The 24572-nt window shown below is 34.8% G+C and overlaps 1 protein-coding gene across 1 annotated transcript in view; it reads left to right on the top strand.

Moving 5' to 3' along the window:
- Positions 1–24572, top strand: part of Kpc2 (Kip1 ubiquitination-promoting complex subunit 2) — a 78652-nt gene that overhangs the window by 2782 nt on the left and 51298 nt on the right. The window contains exons 2-5 of the mRNA XM_090414841.1: positions 5993–6071; positions 12589–12697; positions 14523–14636; positions 20902–21004. Coding sequence (XP_090270967.1) covers positions 5993–6071; positions 12589–12697; positions 14523–14636; positions 20902–21004 — 405 coding nt within the window. The remainder of the gene's footprint in view (positions 1–5992; positions 6072–12588; positions 12698–14522; positions 14637–20901; positions 21005–24572) is intronic.

Genomic DNA, 24572 nt, shown 5'->3' on the forward strand with positions numbered 1-24572 from the left:
AAGTGCCAAGAAAAAAGCTATTGAAAATGCTGCAATAATAATTTGTAAATGGGGCATAGTAAAGAGCAGTATATAACCTCTTAAGTTGTAAGCAGTTAGTCGAAGGCTATTTAGGAAGATGGTTTAATGTAAAATCAGGTATAAGAGAAAAGAGAAGGGTCTGTCTCATCTTCGTTATTATCATTATTCTACAGGTATCTCCATTATACAGGTTCCATTCGTATGTATAATGGAGATCATTCATAGGTTCCATTATATTCGATTCATACGTACAGGTATCTCCATGGAGATACTTGTACATATGAATGATCTCCTGCGTTTGGCTCATTACAGATTCAGGTTACTCTTTTTTTTCCTTTACTTTGTACTGCTCATGGGCATGCTGATCAACTTTTTCTTTATATTCTCCACAACTTTTTCTGCAGCTTATTTATATGCAATAATCAGACATGGCATCACTATCACCTTTTTCACAATGTACCTGACTTTCATATATATCCCCCCCCCCCAAGTTATCACGATTTTTCTCTTTGTTCCCTTAATTTTTGCTAACAAGCAGATTAAGAGTAAAATTTCCCCTCTTTGCTTATGATGTAAAGTTGGCCAGATTTACAGGATCATCTTCAAATATTGGGAGAATGGACATGAAGTCTGATTTAAAATTCAATGTGAATAAATGCAACTATATTTGATTCTGAAAGAAGATAATGTTAGATGGATATACCGTATTTTCCAGTGCATAAGACGCTCCTATATATAAGATGCACCCAAGAAATTTAATACAATTTTCTGGAAAAAACCTAAACTTTACCTAAACCAAAACAATGCTCACAGGCTACTTTGACTGCATATGTACAAATCGTTTTTGTTGAAATGGCAATGCCATTTTGCCGATTTGCGCGCTTTTCATTACGCAAATTGTACAAAATCTCCTTCTGACCACGCCAAGTTCTAATCATTTTTTCTGTAGGCGGAGGTCCAAAATGTCTTTCAGCTTCCCTATTCCCATGTTCTTCCACATGTTTTATAACCTGCAATGTGTAACTTGAAGTATATGAATGTCGCCTGTTTATTTCCATCACTAAAATCTACGGGGAAATATCAAACTGAACACAAAATATCTCAACACGTCAACTCAATACTGATAAACATCGGTAACTGATTACTCGGATAAGATATTATGAAACTTTTAGGGATTCACCGTTCTTAGCCAATGTCGCGCTAGAAGTCACGCATCAATTTGAATGCACCATTAACCGCCTACAAAGATCTTGGAACATAAAAGGGAGTGCGTATGACTTTGAAAAGAGGAAACAATCTTTACCTTCATTATATAAGACGCACCCCATTTTTAAGATGAATTTTTAAGGTAAAAAAGTGTGTCTTATACACCGGAAAATACAGTAAGTTGAATGGATAGGCTTTAGAAAAACTTAATGGATACAAAGATTTAGATATTGTAGTTGATAGGGAGTTTAAGTTCAGAAATCATATTGGTAAGATAACTAGTGACGTTCAGCAGATTGTGTGATTAACTGAAACTTCAATTGTAGGAAAAGAAGTTATGATATCTTTATTATTATTGTATGGGCACCTCCATGGAGTCCATAGACACATTGCAGGAGACCAAAACTATCCACACAATCTATCATACCTCTCTTTGAACCCATTAACAGATAAAACACTCACAAGTGACTCTGATAACCCATTCTACTCATTCACAACTCTCCAAACAAAAAATCTAGTCCTCATACCCTTACCAACCACACCTTTATTCAACTTCCAGGGATAATCCCTTGTTCCGGACCCTCGAACCAAGTGCTGAAACATTTCCTTGCATCAATTCTATAAAACCCTTTAAGCAACTTAAATGTTTATATCATATCCCCTTTTTTCTCTTATCAACCAACTTCTGCAATCCACACACAGACTACTCACCATCTTGGTCACTTGCCTCTGAATCTTCTGCACCACTTCCTCATCCTCAAGAAACCTAGGAGACCTGACTTGAGCATAGTAATCCAGATGTGGACTTACCAAAGCCTTACAATTTTTCAATAGCCAAGTAATCTTATGAGCTACCTTAGCAATATGTTCTCTAAACTTTAACTTTCTGTCTACCACCACCCCTAAATCTCTAGCATCATCTCTTTCCTGGAGTACACTGCCATCAATGTGATACACAGTTTGTAATCTATTTATCTCAAAATGCTTGACTTGACATTTTTCCACATTAAACTGATATCCATTTTGTCCATACTGTGACAGCCTATTTAAATTGTTATGCAAGCTCTCCACATTGTTTTGATTAACTATTACTTTATGTAATTTCACATCATGAGAAAAAAACTGAATATTTCCTTTCGGGTTATTTACTATATCATTTATGTATAAATTAGACAGCAGGGGTCCCAATCCCGAACCTTTCAGTTTAAAGACAAAAGACAGTGGTGGAAAGGCAGCAGGCATAGCATGTAAGCAGGCCATTGAGTGAAAAATTCTGAACTAACTTGGTAGTCTCTAACATTGCTTCAAATTCCTTCTTTTCATTTATGCTATAACTTGAGCAATTTTTTTTTCCTTGTTATAACAATTTCATCTGCATAACATGTTCTGATATTTTATTGACTATAGCTAAATATAATTTAAAATTTTATTTTAAAGTGTATTGTTAATGTAATGTAAAGTGAAGTAGTTTTTGATTTACTCATGTTTTATTTTGACTTGTATTAAGAATAGTACATAGAATTGAAATAATATCCCAAGAGATGATTGCAGTGATGAGGACATTGACATGCAGAAACAAAGAGGTTATTGTTCCCTTGAATAAGCTTTGATCAGGGGCTACATATGGATTATGCACAGATTTTGTCATCTGGTTTTCAAGGGGATGAGGATGGTTTGGAGAAGATCCAGAGAAGGTTTACCAAGTCAATGTCAGGTCTATGGAATGTTAGATACAAGGAAAGATTGTTGGAATGTAACTTGCAGAGCCATGTGAATAGAAGGAGGGAGGATATAATTGAGACATATTAGTTGGTGGGGGTTGTTAACAGATTAATATGAAAGATATTTTTTGTAGAGTAGAGGAAGACAGGGGTAAAGAGGCTATCCTTGGAAGCTGTGTAAGGTGGGTGTGAGCAGGGGAGCAAGAAGGAAGCAAGTTCTTTGCATAGCTGATGAGTGGATTACATTGTGTGAAATGGTGGTGAATGTAGAAACTGAATGTTTAATGCATGGTTTCAACTTTTTGAATGAGAGCATGGATCTCCTGCAGTGAGTAATTTGACTCCATGGCAGTCAGATGTTAATAATAATAGTACTGTTTATGTGACAGCACAGAGGAAGAATATGCTTTAGTGACTTTACCACTATAGAGTAGAAACAAAGCTGGAAAACATTCATTACTCACTTTAGTAAAGAAGCTTTGTCATTTTAACTTTTAAAACCTTTTTTCATTCATTATGATTTTGTATTTGATATGTACATATTCTTCTTATACTATACTATACATTGTAATACATCACTGGCCTGTGTGCATATTTATAGTGGAATTTCTTTCAGTTTTTCTTATTAATTGACATTTTCAGTGAGCTGATCTTATGAAAGAGATCTAAAATACAAGAGGTTCATCGTATAGCACACTTTGGTGCTCTAGATGGGCACAGAAATAGAACAAAGAAGAAACTTTATATTTAGAAATTTTCTCAGATTGGATTTTTTAGTAAAAATTGAAAATGTGAGATTGTTCTGAAGGATATAGAAGAATGAATGAAAAGTGTTTTTAGGCGTATCAATCAGCATGTCTCTATCTTAAATTTTGAGAAGAGGCATGGGAGGAAATTTCATCTATTATGATGCCCTTTGGTTGGAAAGACCTAGATCTGAATCTCATTCAAGAAGCAACAGGGTTTAATTGAAGGTGAGTTAATACAGAGGTGGAAGGACATTTCATCCTGAAAAATGGAAGTTTTTTACTCTGCAGAACAGACAAACTAGGCAAGTAAACATACTAATTAACAGTCATAAAACGCTGCTCTCATTACATTGAATGCTTTTGCCATAATTTGAAACAACTCAAACTATCCTGAGCTATTGCTGATTATTATGAATGGCAATTATGAAAATATTGGTAGAAAAGCATTCAGTAGAAGTTAAGCATTGTGAAAGAAAGTGGCATTGAATCAGTAATAAATACTTATCAAATTATTTTCTTATGTATAAAATCAAGAATTTTTAGAGCACTTGGGACATGATCTGAAAGATATGAAAAGTATTCATTAAATGAACAAGATTATATTTATTCTGAATAAGAAATTTCCTGCAGTGAAAGTAAAAACTTAAACCTAGTTTCTTGGATGCTGAGGAGGTTTTTCAAGAAAGAATGGAAGTTAAAGATCCCACAAAGAGCAATTTCATCTTATCTAGAGGTTTTGTTATAATTATAATAATAATAAGGAGCTTGTGTAGCTCAGTGGAAGTGGCATTTGCACTCCATGGCACTTGGCTGCGTGAAGGATGACTTGGATTCAAATCTAGTCGCTGACTAGAGGAACATTTTCTAAGCCTTTTTCAAATTTTCGAAATAACATTTCCGAATGGTTCCTGGATTAGGTGATCTCTGGCATGGGCAAGCGGGTTTTTTCTCCCAGAAACTCGTTTTTTCGTCCTGTGAACTCAAGAAAATCGACTGTCGAACCTACACTATTTTCAGACATTATAAGTATTGCGTTAGGATCAGGGACCACAAGATGGTGGCACTTGTTAGCCATTGCTTCACTGATTGCCAGTTAAATTAGTAATAATAGCCTTGGGCAAGCTATCTCTGATTGACTACCAGTGGAGATTGAACTGCCTACTCAGTCTCCAAAAGATAGGGCTTAAAACGGCCTCGCCCTCTCGCTATATGGGAATAAAAGGCACTAGCTGATTTGATTTTTTTTTAATAAAAAGAATGAGAAAAAAGAATTCTTTTGTGTGAGAAATAATAATAATTATTATTATTACATGACACCTCCAGGGAGTCTAAAGACTCATCGAGGGAGGGTACCTGCTCTACAGCTCTGTCTTCGCCACTCAATCCACCAACTGACCGCAACTACACCAATGCCATCTACCGCTGGCCGCCATTGGTATTTCCAAAGATGATCACAAACATCGATGCCCACAGTAGGATTCGAACCCACAGTCTTTTGACTGGAGAGCGGATATGCTAACCACTCAGCCAGCCAGGCTGGCATAATATAAGAGGATATAACATAAGCGGATTATGCTTTATTAAAAATGAAGTTAGCACGATTTATCAAACAATTTGTAGATCAATATTCACATTGCTGACTCATTTTCAAGATATGCATGAAAACATTTCTTTGGAGTTTTTCATTTTTTTATTAATGTTTGTTAAAAAAATTTAAGATTTTATTGGACTGGTTGAATACATAAAATTGGCTGTCTACTTGTAAATGTTCAATGTTTCAAGGTAATTGGAAATGCCCAAATTAATATCTAAATAAATTTTAAAAGCAGATCTATCCATCTTTGCTTCTGTGTTTGGTTCATTGGCCTCTCATGGCCAAGAACTTGGCTTCTTAGAAATGTGATACTACTTATGATAGTATGCAATGTGTGGACTTTCTTCTGGACAGTCTTTGAGAGAGAGAGAGAGAGAGAGAGAGAGAGAATATGCTTAGTTGAACTACCTGTTGCATTATGATATAAAACAGTTTAAATTTATATGTTTGAATTCCATATATTTTTACATATTGATATTACGCATTTAAGTTGATATTATTTTATATAATAATCTTATGGCCAGCATTTTTTAAATGATATAAATAAAGATATAATGATATTTATATTTAAAGATTTTGTTAAAGAAGCTTCGAGAATCATAAACATTTAAACCTAGAGGGGGAATAAATGTGAATATCTTGCTATAGAACACATTTCTTGTAATACTTATAATCTATGTGTATGTCATTTATTTTTTCAGATGAGCTTTTGCTTCTGAAGCGCAGAAAGCAGGTTTTAACGAATGCTGAGAGTGCAGAGGCAAGTACATGCATGCATAAGTATGAAGAAAGAAATTAAAAGAGTAAAGAGTGTTTGCTATTTTCTTTTACCTTTTTTTTTTCATTATTTGTAAAGTATTGTATTATTTATGTTATTTTATTGAATATGGCATCGATGAACTTAATTATCATATTGGTATCAGCATACTGTTTATAATAGTTGCATACCTGTGAGAGGTTTAACTTTTTGTTAATTTTATATGGTAAATAGTTTTTATTGGCTAGTTGGCAGCCACTGTAATGATAGAAATAAGTACAGTCACATACCCTGACTTACGCGAATCCGGAGTTATGCGGTTTCTTATATTACCGTCCCACTTCACGCCTCACCACTAGTCGTATCTTTCAGGCGCTGGCTGCATTCACCAGTGTCAAGCACATGCTGTGAACAAGCACTGACGTGTTTTGCACGGTCTCCATTCATACATGATTTTTATAGTCTACAAACCTTGCGATTATTTAATGTTATATTCTTGATAAAAATTTTATCACATAAAAAATAATAATGTCATTCAAAAGAAGCAAGTCCGATTCTTCTACAGCTAGCAATAAAAGAAAACATTGACTTTGGAAACAAAACTCAACATTATTAACGATTTTGAAGGCAGAATGAAAATTTGTGAGCTAGCAAAGAAGTTTGATATACAGGAATCCTCAGTAAGAACAATCATAAAAGAAAGGTTTACAGATTTTGGAGGACATAGATTCTAACGAGGAACGAATTGTAGCCACAAGGCAAGGAATAAAAAAATTATTAGCTTGCTATGAAGAAATTTTGCGTGACAAGAAAAAGACAGTATGGCATCAGACGAATCTATTAGATTTTATGAAACCATCGACATTGAAATAGCTTTCTTTTTTTTTTATGTACGAAAAACTACAATTATGATTATATTTCTTAAAAAAAAAATAGGTGTTTTTGTAAACCTTTGGACCCAATTGTATGTTTGTATATATAAATTACATGCAAAATTATACCCTGAGTTACGCAAATTCGACTTACGCGTTTTTTGTTGGTCCCACCTACCGCATAACTTCGGGGTTTTACTGTATTATAAAATAAGACCTCATCATGTTAAAAGCATGAAATGTCCCGAAAAATAATTGGATTTTTAGAGCAATGCTTGTATGCTAGTAACCCTTTCCATAATGCATGACAGCATACACATCCAAAAGGAAGTGTGCTTTGCATTATGGGATACCAAAGCAACTAATGTTCCGTGTGGCGGCCGGGGAATAAGAATAGCCCCACTGTAGCCCATGCATGTCGTTCAGCTTTGACGTCTCCTCCTTATTCACAAATGTCCCACTCAAGGAAACTTTAGAGCTAATCCAAGCTAAATTTTCTCCCGATATCTCAGCCCTGTTTCAGTTCACAATGAACTCAGACTATTTCGCTTGGCAGGGAAAATTCTACAAACAAATAGAGGGGACAGCCATGGGTTCACCACTCTCCCCCACCCTTGGCCAATTTCTTTATGGAGACCTTTGAAGAAAAAGCCTTAGCCTCTGCCCCACAAAAACTAACCATATGGCTTTGTTACGTTGATGATATGTTTGCTATTTGGCAACATGGCTCTGAAAAACTCCTCTCCTTCCTTACACACTTAAACAACCAACACGCCAGAATCAGGTTCACCCTGGAAAAAGAGGAAAACAACAGCCTCCCTTTCCTAGACACACTAGTCACCCACCAGCCTGATGGAACCTTGGTTTTCTCAGTTTATAGAAAACTCACCCATACAGGCAGATACATTCACCAACAATCCCCCCTCCCCCTCACAACAATATGGAGTGGTTAAAACACTATACAGCAGGGCTAAACTAATCTATTCAAACGACATGGCACTGAACTAAATCACATCCTCAACACTTTCTCAGCCAATGGCAACCCCTCCCCCCCCAAAAAAATCCAAAAAATATTAAAACCTACAAACCACAGCCCCCCCCCCTCCACAACAAAGATTACTCTAAATCCATCCCCATTCCCTACATCCGAGGCACCTCGGAAAAAATAACCAAAATTTTAAAAAAACATGACCTCACCTCCTGTTACAGGCCTTACAGAAAATTGGCATCCCTTATCTGCTCCACCAAAGACCAACCACCTCCCCTAGACCTACCTGGTGTATACCAGGTCCCTTGCAGTTGTAAACTGTCGTACTTTGGCCAAACAGGCAGGAGCGAATATCAGAATTTCTGAACACAAGGACTACATCTGGTTTCACAAGTACAGCCATTCTGGTCTTGCAGACCATGCTCTGAATACACGCCACAGAATACGGTGGAAGAAAGCTACAGTGTTACACTGTAGCAAATACAAATTCGAAAGACTATTTATTGAATCAGCCTCAACCCTAAGAAACTCTCCAAACCTCAACAAATTTTGGTTGTATGCGACTGCCCCAAATTTGGGAGGCATACATCAGCAGACCTTCAGCCCAATGGCCAAGAACACCTACTTAGCCTGCTAGAGGGCACCATCAGGACTTCTAGGAGAACTATAGCTTCATATCTTCATTCTCAGTTACTGTGTTGTAGTGCCTGCGTGCACGTGCCTTTGTTTAAGTTCCTTTTGAAAATGGCAACGTGACGTTGCCAAAATATCGGAAATATTTATTAAAGTATAATTTAATTTATATTCGGATCTACGTTGTTCAATTCCCTAAGTGATTTAGGAATGCTTACACTTTTCTAAAAGATGAAACAAGAATATCATTTCTTGACCAGAATAATTTAGGTTATTTAACCATTAACTTACATATAGTACTGATGAGTTGTAGGTTTATAACTTGCTTTTGTGGGTGAAATTATCATAAAAATACACATTCATACAATTTTTGTTTGTATGACACACATACATACATTACTTTATTAGCCAAACCAAAAAAGCAGTTAATGACTATTATGTAATCTTGGAGAATGATATAAATTGAAAAGTGTTTGAACTGACAGCAGTAGTTTTAAATATGCAAATGCCTTAGAATTGACTAGTTGCTTACAATCTATCTAATTCAGTTATCAGTGACTTGAAAAAAAAAAAATTAGCAGTAGCCAAAAATTAATTTAGTAATATAGATGTGATTACATTCTTTAGGCCATCCCAATGATTTGCTGAATCATTATTGGATAGTGAATGTTTTAAATTCTTTCTACAAAAGATGCCATTTTTATTTGTTAGTTAATCTTTCTGCATGCAGGATAAAATTTTGTTGTCTATTATATCTTATTGTTTTTGTTATGATATTAAACTTTAATTAACTTTGAATATTTATTTTTTTATAATTAAAATACTGTTCAGAAGTATAAAACACTTATCAAAAGACCTATAAAAAGAAGTTTTAGTTAATGAAAATTATAGCATCTCAGTGAATTTGTTATAAAAGTCGGCCTGGTTGGCCGAGTGGTTAGCATATCTACTCTCCAGCCAAAAAAGCTGTGGGTTCCAATCCTGCTATAGGCATGGATGCTTGTAATTGTCTATGAAAATACTAGTGGTAGTGTTAGCAGTAGATGGCATTGGTGTAGATGATGATGATGGTAGTTGCAGTTTGCTGTAGTTGGTGGATTGAGTTGTGGAGAAATAGAGTTGTAGAGTAAGTGCCCTCCTTTGATAAGTCTTTGGACTCCTTGGAAGTGTCATAATAATAATAAAGTCTGATGGTGATTATGGTTATTATATCATTATCATCAAATTCCTAATATTGTTTTCTAAAGGGATGTACAAGATATTATGATAATGCTAAATGATTACATTTGCACTAATAGCTTCCTCTCAACAGTTTTCTTCCAAAATTAATATTTTCTTTATTTAGTGTTTAATATTGTCATATCTTACATTTTGGTCTTCTAAGGCACTGATAACTGCAACTCACCTAGATCTTGATTCCTCTGGGAACTAAGATCTAGCAACCATACCAGCTTAGTTTTTTTTTTTTTTTTTAAATCAAGATGTAAGAGGAAGGGTTCATCATAAAATATTATTACGAATCACTTACATTTAATTGAAACGTTTTTATTTGTAAAATAGTCAGTTAAGTTTCGTAGCCATTGCCAATACAATTATAGAAAAACACAAAAACAAGAACAATTAAATTGAAAGCACATGATATTATGTGTACTATCATGTGCTTTCATTTGAATTGTTCATCAAAATTGTAAGTAGTCCAGGAGGCTTGGAAACCTTTGGATGCCTTGTTTGAGACATTAGCTTCATGTTGCCTGTGATTCATCTCTGGGGCTTCTTTTTTCAGAAGCACCAACAATGTACCACAAGGCAACACTACTGGCAGGGATGGGGGGGGCATGGGAAGGAATTGTTTCATACCAGATCAAGCAAGTATATGTACGCCGATGACCTAGCGATCGTGCATCAATCCACCTCCTTTACCAACCTAGAATCAACCTTGAATACAGACCTGAACACCCTGGAAGAGTACTTCAAGCAGTGGTAATTGAAGCCAAATCCAACGAAAACAGTGTCCTCAGTATATTTCACCTGTACAATGCAGAGACGAATCGACAACTCAACCTTTCCTTATGTGGAAAAATGGTAGAATATGAACCTCACCCAAAATACCTTGAAGTGAGCCTGGACAGAAGCCTAACCTATAAAAGGCACATCATCAACCTCTCCAATAAAATTAAAACCAGAAATAACATAATTTCAAGGCTTGCTGGAACAACCTGGGGGTTGTGGTGCAGAAGTCCTAAGGTCGTCTGCACTAGCCCTCACATTCTCTGCAGCAGAATATTGTGCCCATGTCTATGAAAGAAGTATACACACTAACATTATAGACATCCAGCTGAACTCTACCATGTGCACAGTTAGTGGGACAGTGAGAAGCACCCCTCTCTCCTGGCTGCCTGTTCTATCCAACATTGCTCCACCACACATATGGAGAAGACAAGCCTCGATTAAGGAATTTAATAAAATCATGAGCAACTCACTCCTACCCCTACACCAGACTCTCCTAAACCCACCTAGTCTTTGCCTCAAATCTAGAAAGCCTCTCTGGTCCATGGACGAACTCTCTTCAGCTGCGCTGCCATCAATATCTGACATATGGAGAGAATACTGGTCCAACAATCTCCCAACAAACTGCTTCCCGGTAGAAGATCCCTGTGATCCGCAGCCTGGTTTTGATCTTCCTAGGAAGATTTGGTCATCCATAAACAGGATCAGAACTAGTCAGGGCAGATGTGGCTATCTTCTACATAAATGGGGGCTGTCAGATCACTCTTATTGTGATTGTTCTCCCGTGGCTCAGACGATTACTCATATTGTGTACAGCTGTCCAAGGTGCCAATTTCACGGTGGTGGCCTACAAGACATCCACAAGGTGATGGATGAGGCCTTGAATTGACTTTTCAGCCTGGACCTTGACCCTGTAGTTGGTATGATGGTAGCAGTGGTTATATGGAGGAAACAGAAGATCACGGTCCCATCTCACCACGAAGACGTTATTCTTGTAGTTACTCTCATAGTCCTCATCATAGTTTCATGATGAGGACTATGAGAAGATGTTAGAAGATGATGATACAGTGTGAAATGGGCCTCCTCTAATGAATCAAGTTTTCTCACACAAGACACAACTGCCCTCTACTTAAACCTCGGATACAGCTACTTTTATGTTGTGAGAACATGCAGCCTTGTCATTCTTGGTGCAGCAGGACGATAATTGTCCATGGCTTAATTGTGACAAGTTACTTTTGCTCTATATTTTTTTTTAAAAAAAGAAAAGACTTAGAAAAACAGGTTTGCCTTTTATGTAATGAACTTTTATATGTTAAGATTTTCATCATTTGTTTCTGGAAATTGTGATTGTACTTTTCATTTACCAGTTTTCATGTAGCCTATATAAGCATAAATAAATCGAATTGTTCTCTTTTTTCTGTTTTCCTATAATTGTATTGACAATAGCTATTAAACTTAGCCAAAAAATTTAAAAATAAAGACATTTAAATTAAACATAAGTGATTTAAATGTTAGTTAATATTTTATGATGCATACCACCTAAGATTAGTGCTGTTTACATTTAATGCTAATGATGTCAAATTCTTTTTCAATATCTTCATTTTTAATATGCCATTGATGTCATCTGTTCACTCTCCTGAATTTTCTCAGAAATCCACATATCTGCAGTCTCTATTCTTATAGTCTGCAGTCTTATATCTAATCAAACTTTCAGATCAATAACTTACAACTTGTTTGAACGCTGTCATGTATACTGCTAATTTTGTGTTTGGGATAATTTCTTGCTTATTCCATATAAATTTGTTTAACTGGCTACTCACTATACCAGCTTTGCTTGCTCTATTTGTAAATCGAATTTGCCACTTTCACTAAAAACTGTGCATTTTTTTTTTTCCTTTTTTTTCCTGTAAATTTTTTTTTTTTTTTGTAAAAAATTTCTTTTTATAAATCCCTTTATCAACTTATAGGTTTCTATCATATTGCCCTTCTTCTGCCTCTCAACCAATTTTTATATCACAAAATTTCAGTCTGTTTTTATAGGAAGCATTCCACAGACCTCATATCATCATCACCTGCATCTGAACTACTGCACTCAGATTTGGTGATTTACGTTTCTTTTGGAAGAGGAAGAGGTGAAGAAAATCCAAAAGTTGGTAACCAAGCTGTATCAAAGTCTTAATAAAAATAGATGATAACTTCCTTATGCCTACTTGTCATTGCATTTTTCAACATGCAAGTGATCATTTGTGCTCTTGTGTACACATTTGCAATATGTCCCCTAAACTTCTATTCACTGTCTACCATTCATTTCCAAATCCCTGGCCTCATCAGGTTCTTGCACTGCAGTCCCACCATTGTAATACAGAGCTTGCAATCTTTTCAGTCCAAATTGCATAACTTGACACTTTTCCATATGGAATTGGCAACCATTATCCTTTGCCTACAGTGTTGATATTCAAATAATCCTTCAGGAGACTGCTGCATATCACTCACTTTTACTATTTCTTTCTCCAATTTAGCATCATCAGCAAACTACTGGATATTATCCTTCAAATTATCCCTGGTATTGGTAATGTACAAATGAAATAGTAGGATTAGTATTTATGGCTATTTTGCCTATTTTCTTAAGGAGTAGCCCTTGTATTACATCATTGGCTTTTTACTCCAACTGACTTAAAACAATAATAATATTTTAAAGACATAAATTCAAATGAAAAGCATATGGAAGGAATAATTTTTTGATGTACCTTTGTAAATCTTTGAGATTTTTTTTTATGGAGCAGCATCAGAAATATATTGATAAAAATTATTATATAACTGAACTTTAGACCTTCAGAATGAACTATGGATGATGGACTATAACTGTTTAGGGCTGTCATTTGGATGAATACATTTTTCTAAAAAAAATGGGGGAGGGCATATATGGGCACTATCAATCTGGAAATTAAAGATATGCAAATTAAAAGTTGGAATTTAGATGTAGCAATTTCATAATGGCTTTGTGTATCACAGAAATTTTTTAGGAAAAGGAGAAAGGTAAATTATAATAAATAAAGATTAAAAGATTAACAGTAGACTTGTGGAAAACCATTGTTTACCAGTCTTCTCCTTGATTCTGCTTCACTGGATACTATGCTTCAATGTTTGTCTGTCAGCCACCCACCCTCTTATCCATATGTCACCAGCTTCATAACTATTCTCATTTTCTTCAAGTTACTTGACAGGTTGCCTTGTAGTATCCTATCAAATGCTTTTTCACAAGTCCAATAGTATTATTGAATCATAACCTGCCTCTCACAGAACTCTGCTGCCCTCCAGAGTATTACATTCCTAGCTAACCATTATTGGCCTTTCTCCTAGGATTCTGCCAGTGCTGAAATTTAAATTTTTCCATCAGCATTAAATGCATTAACCAACTGCACATTAATTAGTTCTTGTAATGTGTTTGGTCTTTTCCTATTGCAGTCATGTTCAACCACCAAAGATTATGATTATGCCAACTATTTTGTTTTTATCATGAACCAGATTTCATTCACTTAGCATTTATAAAGTTCTTATAAACACCAGAACAAAAATTAATTAATTTTATGTCTTCTTCTTATATATCCTAAAAGAAAATCATTACAATTTGATGAAACATGGGGATTACAGGCTTTTAAGATATATTCTTTCTTGTGGTTATGTCAGTTGCTTTAATATAATTTTTGTTGTAGATGTTTCCAGAATCTGCATAAACCCTCTAGTTTTCTGCATTATAAAATACCTGGTTTGCATTGTTTTTTTTGTTATATATCAGTACAAGTGAAGCATTATATATGAAGCTCTTCTTTATTTAATATTTGTTTAGGGACATATGTCAGTTTATACTTAAGTTTTGCCTCCTAAGAAAATATGTCTATAATCTTTTTCTTATTTCTAGTGATTATTATGCCTACATTATTTATAAATATAACGTTTTTTATATATATCCACAGAAAGAGGAAAAAGCAAGTTTTCCATATCAGTCAGCCATACAACAAATGACCAGCTCACTCACTCCTAAGAATACAGACCGTAATGTGGATGGAGATACTCCAGTAGTAGTAGATGTAAGCATATGTTACTGAGGTTATATATATATAACTTATAATTTATTATTATTATATTGCATGGGGCAATTATTATTATATTGCTTCGGACTCCCATAGAGTCCGAAGACTCATCATGGGAGACCCAAACTATCCACATGGTATCTATCCTATTTTTCCCTAAACTCGCTGACAAAGTACTTGCAATAGACTCTGGCAGCTCATTCCACTCATTTATCCCCAAGTGAAAAATCTAGTCCAATGCACCCTTGCTAATCACATTCACCCCCCCGTTTTGTCCTTCTCTAGTCAAGTGCTGAATTATTTCCTCTACATCAGTCCTATAAGATCTTTTTTAATAACTTAAATATTTCTATATCCCTTTCTTTCCACCTATCAGTCAGCTTCAAACCCTCTATTCCACAGACCACTCACCATCTTGTTCATGACTTTGGGATACTCCCCACTACTTCCTCATCCCTAAGAAACCTATAAAGAGGAATGTGATAACTTCCTTATCTCTGCTTGTTAGTGTGTTCTTCAATAACCAAGTAATTATTATGGGCTATTTTTGAAGACTTTAGCAATTTGCCCTCTGAACTTCATGTCTCTATCTACCAACATTCCACAAATACCTAATTTCATACCTAATTTTTGATACAACTCAGAGCAGCCATAAACCGGCTCTTTTAGTTTGACCATTTCACATTTTGATTCCAAACTGACAATTTTTTCTCTGTATTTGTATGTTCTGTCTACTACTGTCTTCTGGACTGACTAATCATTATACACACAATATCCATCATACTCCTTAACCCATTTTATCCCAGCATACTCATTTGATTACAGCACCTAAAATGGCCTAGTGGTGACATCTCTTGAATGACAGTCAAACATCGGGGAAGGTTACAGTTTTAGCAAGCCCTATTCTTCCACATTTTCACAAATTAAAAGTTAGGTGATGCTTAGTCATACTTTTCAGTACATATTCTAAAACTGTCAATTCCTGTATGATAATTCAAGTGCTTTATTTCTTGTAGTTTTTTCGAATATTTTTTCGTTGTGCTGACTTTGTGTGTTACAAAGGTAAGTACTAAATATATTTTTTTATATATCAGCACCTCTGTTTGATTACAGGTTGAGAATGCATACAAAATGGACCTATACTCATTTGAGAACAGTGGGCTTATAAAGAGTCGATATATATATATATATTTTTTGTTCTAGGTTACCTCTGAAAAAATGGACCCTGATGAATTTCAGCCAATAAGTCCAGTTCAGTTTTATGGAGAGCGTTACAGAACACTTGGGTTAGCTGCAGATTATGTAGCAAATTCCAATCACCAAGATATATCCGTAGATATCATTCCTCTCGATGTTGATTATCAAACGGATAATGAGGATGATGATGATAATGATCTTCAGCCTGACCACCTTCCCAATGACGTTCCAGGGGAAATAGAGCTTCATTATGTGAGTGACGAATTGGATAGCGATGATGATGATGATCTTCCTCTAGCCACGATAAGATAACATTGCTTGGCTGTGCAAGGTAAAGTAATTACCAATGAGCCTGTATGGACAGACGATATCTTTAGACATCAGTATGGCAGTAACTGCAGGGTATGTGGACTGTCTAAGTAATGTGAAGGACCAAATCCAAAATAAAACTCCAGTTGAAATATTTGAAAGATTTATCGATAAAGAAATTACCATTATTATTGAACAGACCAATTTGTACTACGCAAAACAATAATCATGTATTTCAAGTAACTGAAGAAGACATCAAGGTAATTATCCCAATTCTACTTTTGAGTGGATACCACAGGTTGCCAAGAGCATCACTATTGGTGTTTAGATGAGGATCACCTGGTTCCCCCAGTGGCCAACAGTATGTCAAGAAACCATTTTCAAGAAATCAAGAAATATCTACATTTGGCCGATAATTCACAAATAGATAAAAATGATAAAATGTATAAAATAAGACTCTAATGGATAAACTAAATAAAAAATTTCAACAGTTTGTCATATTCAACAAACGTCTCTCAATTGATGAAGCCATGATTGATCAAGTATTTTGGGCATCACTCTGCTAAGCAGTTTGTTAATTTTGATATCTGATCTGCCCATTGTAATCATACGAGTACACATATTTTTTTAAATTATGCTTCTTTTTTTTTTTTTTTAACCGTCAGTATAGTATAGCATTTTGACACATTTTCAACTAAATAATACGAAAAAATTTGCCTTTTTTAAAAAAAAATTCTTGGGATCAAATGGGTTAAACTCATTCACTGTTAGGGAACTCACAACTAATTCTGGCAATCCATTCCACTTATTCACTACTTTCCAAACAAAAAAATCTAGTGTGTACACTCTTACTAACTATATTCTTACCCAACATCCAGGGATGACTTTTTCTCTCTCTCTATTCATCATGTATTGGAAACCCTTTGTGCTAGTGTTATAGAATCCCTTTAATAGCTTAAGTTTCTATTATGTCTCCTCTTTTCAACTTATCAGCTGAAGTTTGCTACCCATGCACCTTCACCTACCCTCACAGGAAGAATTCACAGACCTGTCACCAGCATGGTCACTCCGAATCTTCTCCACCACTTCCTGATCCCCAGGAAACTCAAATGAACAAATCTGTGCACACTTGTCAAGATGTGGCTGCGTCATAGCCTTATAAGGAGGAATAATAACTTTCCTGTCTTTACATGTATGTTTTTCGTTTTAAGTAATCCTTTGAGCTATTTTACCAACATTTGCAATTTGCCCTCTGAACTTTAACTCTGTTCATCATTACTTCCAAGTTCCTAGCTGTTTGGGTCTATTGTTTCTACCTGTTTTCATAGTTTTTGTCTTTTTACACAGTTCTTAGATTTGGAGATGGCATATGACATCTCCAAATCTAAGGACCCAAGAGAAAAGCAATTCACATCACTTGGGATTCTACATTTATTATTATTATTAAGAGAGACCTCCAGGGAGTAAGGGACTCATCGAAGGAGGCAACATACTATACACACCAGCTATTCTTGAATTCATTCACACTGCTTGCACTCGCAACATCCAATGGCAATCCATTCCAATCACGCACTACCTATGAGAGAAAAATCTAGCCCTCACTCCCTTCTTAGCAGCATTCATTCTCAGCTTCCAAGGATGCCCTCTTGTCATTTTCCCACCCTCCATAAATTGAAAAATTCCAACTGAAATTCTGTATGACTCTTTCAGAAGTTTGTAAGTCTCAATCATATCACTTCTTTTCTGTTTGCTAGTGTCTGCAGTCTACAAATTCTCAATCTGTCTTCATAATCAGTATTCCACAATCCTGATATCATTTTTAACACTCTCCTTTGCGCTCTCTCCAGTATATCAGAATCACAATGGAAACCAGGAGACCAGACCTGCACACCATAGTCCAAGTGAGGTCTTATCAAGGTCTTGTAAAGAGGAAAAATGACATCCTTATCTTTACATATGAAATTTTGTTTCAGCATTGAAACAAATACAACTCTAAAGATAACTGCAATCTTTGCTACATGGCCCCTGAACTTCAACTTCCTATCTACTAACACCCCAAGATCCCTAGCCTCATCTGTTTCTTCTAGCATAATCCCACCAATATAATACGACATTGGATATCTAATCATGCCGATGTAAATGACTTTACATTTACTGACATCCATTCTCCCATGCCCACAATTCCAGCCTATTCAAATCATTCTGCAAGTACTGCATATCAGCAGCCTATCTTTGCACCATCAGCAAATAGCTGTATGTTATGTCGCCTGTCAAATCCTTCCCAATGTCATTAAAATACAGATTGAATAACATTGGACCAAGGACCAATCCTTGTGGTACACCACTAGTTAGTTACCTTAAATTTTGCAGACTCACATCCTCCGTATACCACTTTTTGATATCTGTCAGTCAGCCACCTCTTATCCACGTTAATATTCTGTAACCCAAACCCATATTCTCCAATTTATGCAACAGTCTACCATGCTGTATTCTGTCAAAAGCCTTAGCAAAATCCAAAAGTATCATGGTATATCCATTCCCTTGTCTAGTTCAATGATAACATTGTTACAGAATGTAAGCAAGTTGCTAAAACATGACCTTACCTTAGTAAATCCATTTGCTCATTGCAAAGTAGAGATTCACTGCCAATCCATTTCTGAATGTGAGCCCTAACCAATTTTTCCAAAATCTTCACCACCACTCCTGAGATACTAATTGGTCGATAGTTGGATACGTCTGTCTTTGCACCACTCTTGTGCAATGGAATTACCATATATTCTTTCCATTCCTGCGAAATCTTCCCTGCTCTTAGACTCATATTAAACAGCCTGGTAAAAGGAATGGCCAGTTCAGCTGAACACTCTTTTAGCACATGTGCTTATCTCCCATCAGTCTCTATTTCTGAATTCAGTTTGTGCAATAGCTTTAATAGCTTGTCCTCGTACATCTGAGTTTCTTCATCCAGTGAAGAGGTAGCAGTGAATTCAATGTCGCATACACCAGGTTCATAGCTTTTAACAAAATTGACACTCGTTAGTTGAACAACCTGCTCTGCATCTGTAACCCTCATGCCATCTGCATTTAGAAGAGTTTTACTTTCATATTCATTCTTTTTTTTACTTGCAGCATCATCATTATTATTATTATTATTCCTGATACCTCCAAGGAGTCCGAAGACTCATCGCGGGAGGACACCTACAACTGTCTCTACACCTAACCTCTACTACGAATCATCTCCATCAACACCATCTACCGCCCACCTCCAACACCACCACAACTAGTAATTTTTGTCTGTAAATTGCGTGTGTTCTGAAGGGCCGATTTGCATATCGATAAAATTATTGTGAGTTGTCTTTAGCAGAGCCAGTTTCTTTTCATACTTAGACTTTGCTTTCCGTACAACAGTTGTGACTATTCTAGCTTACTGCTTATAATTTTTATAATGTACATCATCTTTATGTAGACAGTATTCCTTCCACATCATCCTTTTCTTACAAATCTCTTGCTTAATAAGATTACACATCCATTTGACTCCTACCGTATTTATTCTTCGAACTCTTGAGACACACTCTGATATCATCATTTAAGTATCGCAATTGATCATAATTTTCTTGTGACTAAGTTTATGAATGGAACATTCATAAACTTAGTCACTTCCCAACTAAGTACCACATGGTCACTGTCACTAACAGAAGGCAGAATAGTTACATCTTTAACTGAAATGCCTTTTGACACTATAATGAAATCTAACATTCAATAAATGCATTTTCATTCTTCTCATGAGATTCTACTGCTACCCAATCAATATTTGGATAATTAAAGTCTCTCATTATGATTACTCTTTTCGCACTCATCTTGTTATTTGGTGATGTATTTCTTCATCACTAGCAACTGATCCACCAGGTCTGTAACAAGATCCCAATATGTAATTGATCTTGTTAGATTCTAACTCACACCAGATGGTTTATTTAAACAGGATGTAATATCAAGCAAATACATAATCTACTTTTAAGTTGTAAGTCAGCAGTTAGAGATACAGGAGATGGTCTGATGTAAAATCAAGCATTAAACAAGGAAAGTGCATACTATCTCCACTGTTATTCAAAATTTTGAATCATTTATGAAAGAAAGTGACATTAAACTTGATATCAAAATTGGGGATTTTAATCTCAGATGTTTTCTAAATATAGATGATGTGATACTCTTAAATAAATCCAATAGAAGTCTATAGGATTCCTACTAAATTGAATAACTGTAATAACAAATTTGGCTTGAAAATCAGCAGTGAAAAGATAAGGAATATGAAAATATGCAAAGAACATTGAAAACATTAGCTGCATCCTCAATAAAAAAGTCTGTAGAACAAGAAAGACATTTCAGCTATTTAGGCACACAATTTTTAGTGAAGATTGTGATCGAGGAGATGCACCAGAGATTTTACCCGGCTGTTGAATGCTGTAATTAAATTTTTACAGTCTTATCCTTTATTTGCATTTTAGTAGAAATTTTTAAACCTACTCTTTGAGAATAGCAACAAATATCAGATTATAAATTGTTTTAATAAGTAGTTTCAGTTATGTATTACATGTAGCTAATTCCAGTGCTTTGATTTTCTGCAGTGACTGACTGCATATTTCAGTCATATTAGTGTAAATTTTATTACATGTGTCATACTGCTTAGGCATTATCTACTTTTTGTTTACAAAGTCAAAATTAGTTAGTTTTAATGTTTTATTTGATATTTTTCTCTTTACAGTTTCACACAGAGCTAAGAAAAATTCTTATATCTCTTGTCAAAGCATCTGAAAAATTGCTTCGATACCATCCAGATATGAAAGGCATTTTTAGAGATATGCCAGGTAATATAAAAATAAAAAAAGTGGGATTTGTACATCTTATTACATATAACTTATACTGTATTTAATAATTCTATTCGATTTGTATTATAAACTATATGCTATTTAATATTTTATTCTGTTTCTCTTATAACTTATATTATGATTTAGTATTTTATATATATTCTAAATGTTAAGTATCATAGTAGGTTTATGCTGTATAAAAGATACTACTGAGTGATTTATTAAACTGAACCATGCATACAAATTAATTGACCTTATTATGCCTTATTTTTAAAAGATACTTTTGGAATAGCAGTATATATGTATATCAAGGTAAATTGCTTATTGGATTCTTCGAGTCCTTCTCCAAATCCACACAGTCTTTTCTCGACAAACTAATCTATATAACAGTGTTTAAGGAATAAAAATGAACAGTCTACTCAATTATCATTTTCTATCACAGATGCAGGATATCGAAAAATAGACAATAGTCCTTTTTCCCCACCATTTTACATAGATCTTGCCAAACAATATTTGAGTCAGATTGTTAATTTGTTTTTTAAGCATCATATTATGGAGATTAGTTTCAGGTCAGAAAAGGTGGAACTCGTGAATAAATTAGCTGATTTAGCCAGCCTGGTTAGCCAAGTGGTTAGTATAATACTTGCTTTCCAACCAAGAGACTTCAGATTTGAATCCCACCATGGTCATGGATGTTTGTGATTGTCTTTAGGCAGGAGATAAATTTCATTGGCTGTGTGACACTGTTTCCCTTATTATTGGAGGCCTTAAACCGGCTTGGAAAAATTCCATGTTTTGTCTCTAGAGCAGAGTTTCTGGACCATGGTAAAAATAAATACTTGAAAAAGAGAAGAAAAAAGTCCTTGGCCCATTTTTACAGTAGTAATATACAAAAAGGTTTATAACCTTTTTTGTAGGTTGGAGTCACATTAAAAAAAAACATTCAACCCAACCTTTGGAACAGATAAGAGAGACTGGGCTAATTTGATGACGTAAGCAAAATAAAAAAATCAAAATGTGGTTTGCTTGTGTCTTTATTTCCAGAAGTACTTATAGTGTAGTTAACAAATGTTACACTCGAACTTAACCTCAGACTTTGCTCAGTTTAAGAATCATAGGCATCATCAAACAAAGAACTAAGAAAAATTATAGGAATAAACATATTGAAATAATTACTGATGTGAAGATGAAGAAGACTTGAACAGGTGAGATACTGTACTAAAATAATAATTAGAAGATGATTTATATAAGCAATAGTAATCAAATAAAAGGAGCAGCTTAGTATTGACATTAAATCCAAATATAAACTTCTTGACTGGCATTTTGGATAGTGCTGTGGGGAAATTATAAAATGAGACTTATTTGCGCTTCTGGTCCCACTGACAATACTAGTGAAGAAGTGAAGGAATTCTTTTTAGTTCATTATAGAGGGAAGCTGACACACAGGAAAACCAGCATAGTGGAAAATGAATTATTAACATAAAAATGTTCTCAAAAATTCTTTAAAAAAATGGGACTAATAATAGTTAAAAGTACCTGCTAGATTTCTAATTGTAACATGAGAGCAAGTACATTACTAATTCCATGTTCTGTTCCAACAGAAAGATGGTTTCTTTCTTCAAAAGGGTGCTGATGATGTGCAAATAAGAAAATTCCTATACAAATAAAAAAAAAAAAATCTTATTGTATCATGAATCAATTTGAAGTATATAGAAGAAATTAAATAGTAATTGATCACCATTTAGTTTATAACAGAATAAAAACAAGTATCATTGAAAATTAAAACATCTAAAAAAAAAGCAGTTCGAAAACAGGCACCAGGGCAATCCAGGGAAGAATATGATTAAGTTTGCCTGTAGGGATAAAGAAATCAATTGCATGTTGGATTCAAGAAGTTTAAAGACATTCCAGAAAAGAAGAAGGAATTGTATTGAAAGTTTTTTGGCAAGAAAGTCAAGTATGTATCCTAGAGATGATGGAGAAAAATAGAAGTAAACTGTTAATTAATAGCTTTAATGGAATGTGCAATAGACTTCATGGCTTACATATGTAACAAAAATTATATAGAATTTATTCAAAAACTCCAATATATTTTGCCAACCTGGTTGGCCGAGTTGTTAGCATACCTGTTCTCCAACTAACAGGTCACGGGTTTTCGAATCCCACTGTGGGCATGGATGTTTGTGATTGTTTCACCTTGTGTATTGCTATGACCTTTGATATGCTGCAGTATGACCTTTGCTGTCCTTTCACCATTAAAACCATCATTCAATATATTTCCTCCAGTGTTACATGGAGATCATCAGGGAGAGAGAGAGAGACCACATTCCAAAGATGAATCAAAATAATGAGTCATAAATCATGCATATATTAGATTAAAAAAAAAAAAGGATACATTGCCACCTTTTTCCTTACTGGGTGTCTATCAATACCCTGCTCATGTCATCTTTTCTATTTTGGACAGACTGGCTGTTCTGCCTTGATTAGAATTGAAGAACATCAAGACTATATTACATGTTCGGAATCTGACAGGTCTGGCCTTGCCTCTCACGTTATTGATGATAGGCACAGAGTTCTTTGGGATCAGTCAAAACTTCTTCACTCCAGAAAGTTCAAATTCGAGAGTCTTTTCCTTGAAACATGTGAAACCATCTGAGCTTGAACTGATCAGACCATGCCAATATCCAAGTTTGGGAAGTGATCACTATTAATTGTTCATGAGTTTTTTAATTGATAATTATTTATTTATTTTATCTATTTACTTATTTATTTTATCTATTTACTTATTTATTTTCTTTATTTATTAATTTATTTTCTTTTTTAATCTATTCAGTTTACTACAATTGTTCTTTTGGACTCTAGCAGTGTACTATCTTATACTTCAGCTGCAACCAAGACAAGCTAATATATGCATGATTTATGGCTCATTATTTTGATTCATCTTTTGAATGTAGTTGACAATCAATCTCCCTGCTGTTGTCCACATAATGTTGGATGAAATATATTGGATATAATTATTCCGATTTTGTGACCACATCTTTATTAAAGAAAACTGTTTTTAAAACTAAACAAGTACTAAAAACCAACACCTGACAAGTTTCGTTAGTCGTCAGACTAACATCTTCAGGGGTAAAGAGAACTGAAAGTTTAAAGCACAAACTACTAGAAATTACAAAAATTAGTTCATTTGTTGGTATTGTGAATCTAAACAGTTCGTTAAAAAAACTGAATAACAGATCTATACAATCGTTAATGCGTGTTAGTTGGAGACAATGCTATTTGTTGTCACGTTCTGTGGTTCACGCTCACTCTGTCCGAGGTTTGAAATTGGTAAATTTTTAATAAACGATGACCAAACCTGATTTAAAATCAAACCTTGGTTTTTGTTGCATTGCATAGGAATTTTAATCATATTTGCTGCCTCTTTGAATTTTCTTGTGAAACAATTCTTATCTATATAGGACATATTTGTTCTATCCCAGAGTACATCATGACCGGACCGGTAGAGGTTGTGTGAAATGTCAATCTCGATTTATGTTCTCTCTTATTTGTATGTCCTTTTGATGTT

Source organism: Typopeltis vanoorti, chromosome 26, assembly GCF_054136105.1.
Source record: "Typopeltis vanoorti isolate ZY-2024b chromosome 26, IOZ_Tvanoo_1.0, whole genome shotgun sequence".
NCBI lineage: Eukaryota > Metazoa > Arthropoda > Arachnida > Uropygi > Thelyphonidae > Typopeltis > Typopeltis vanoorti.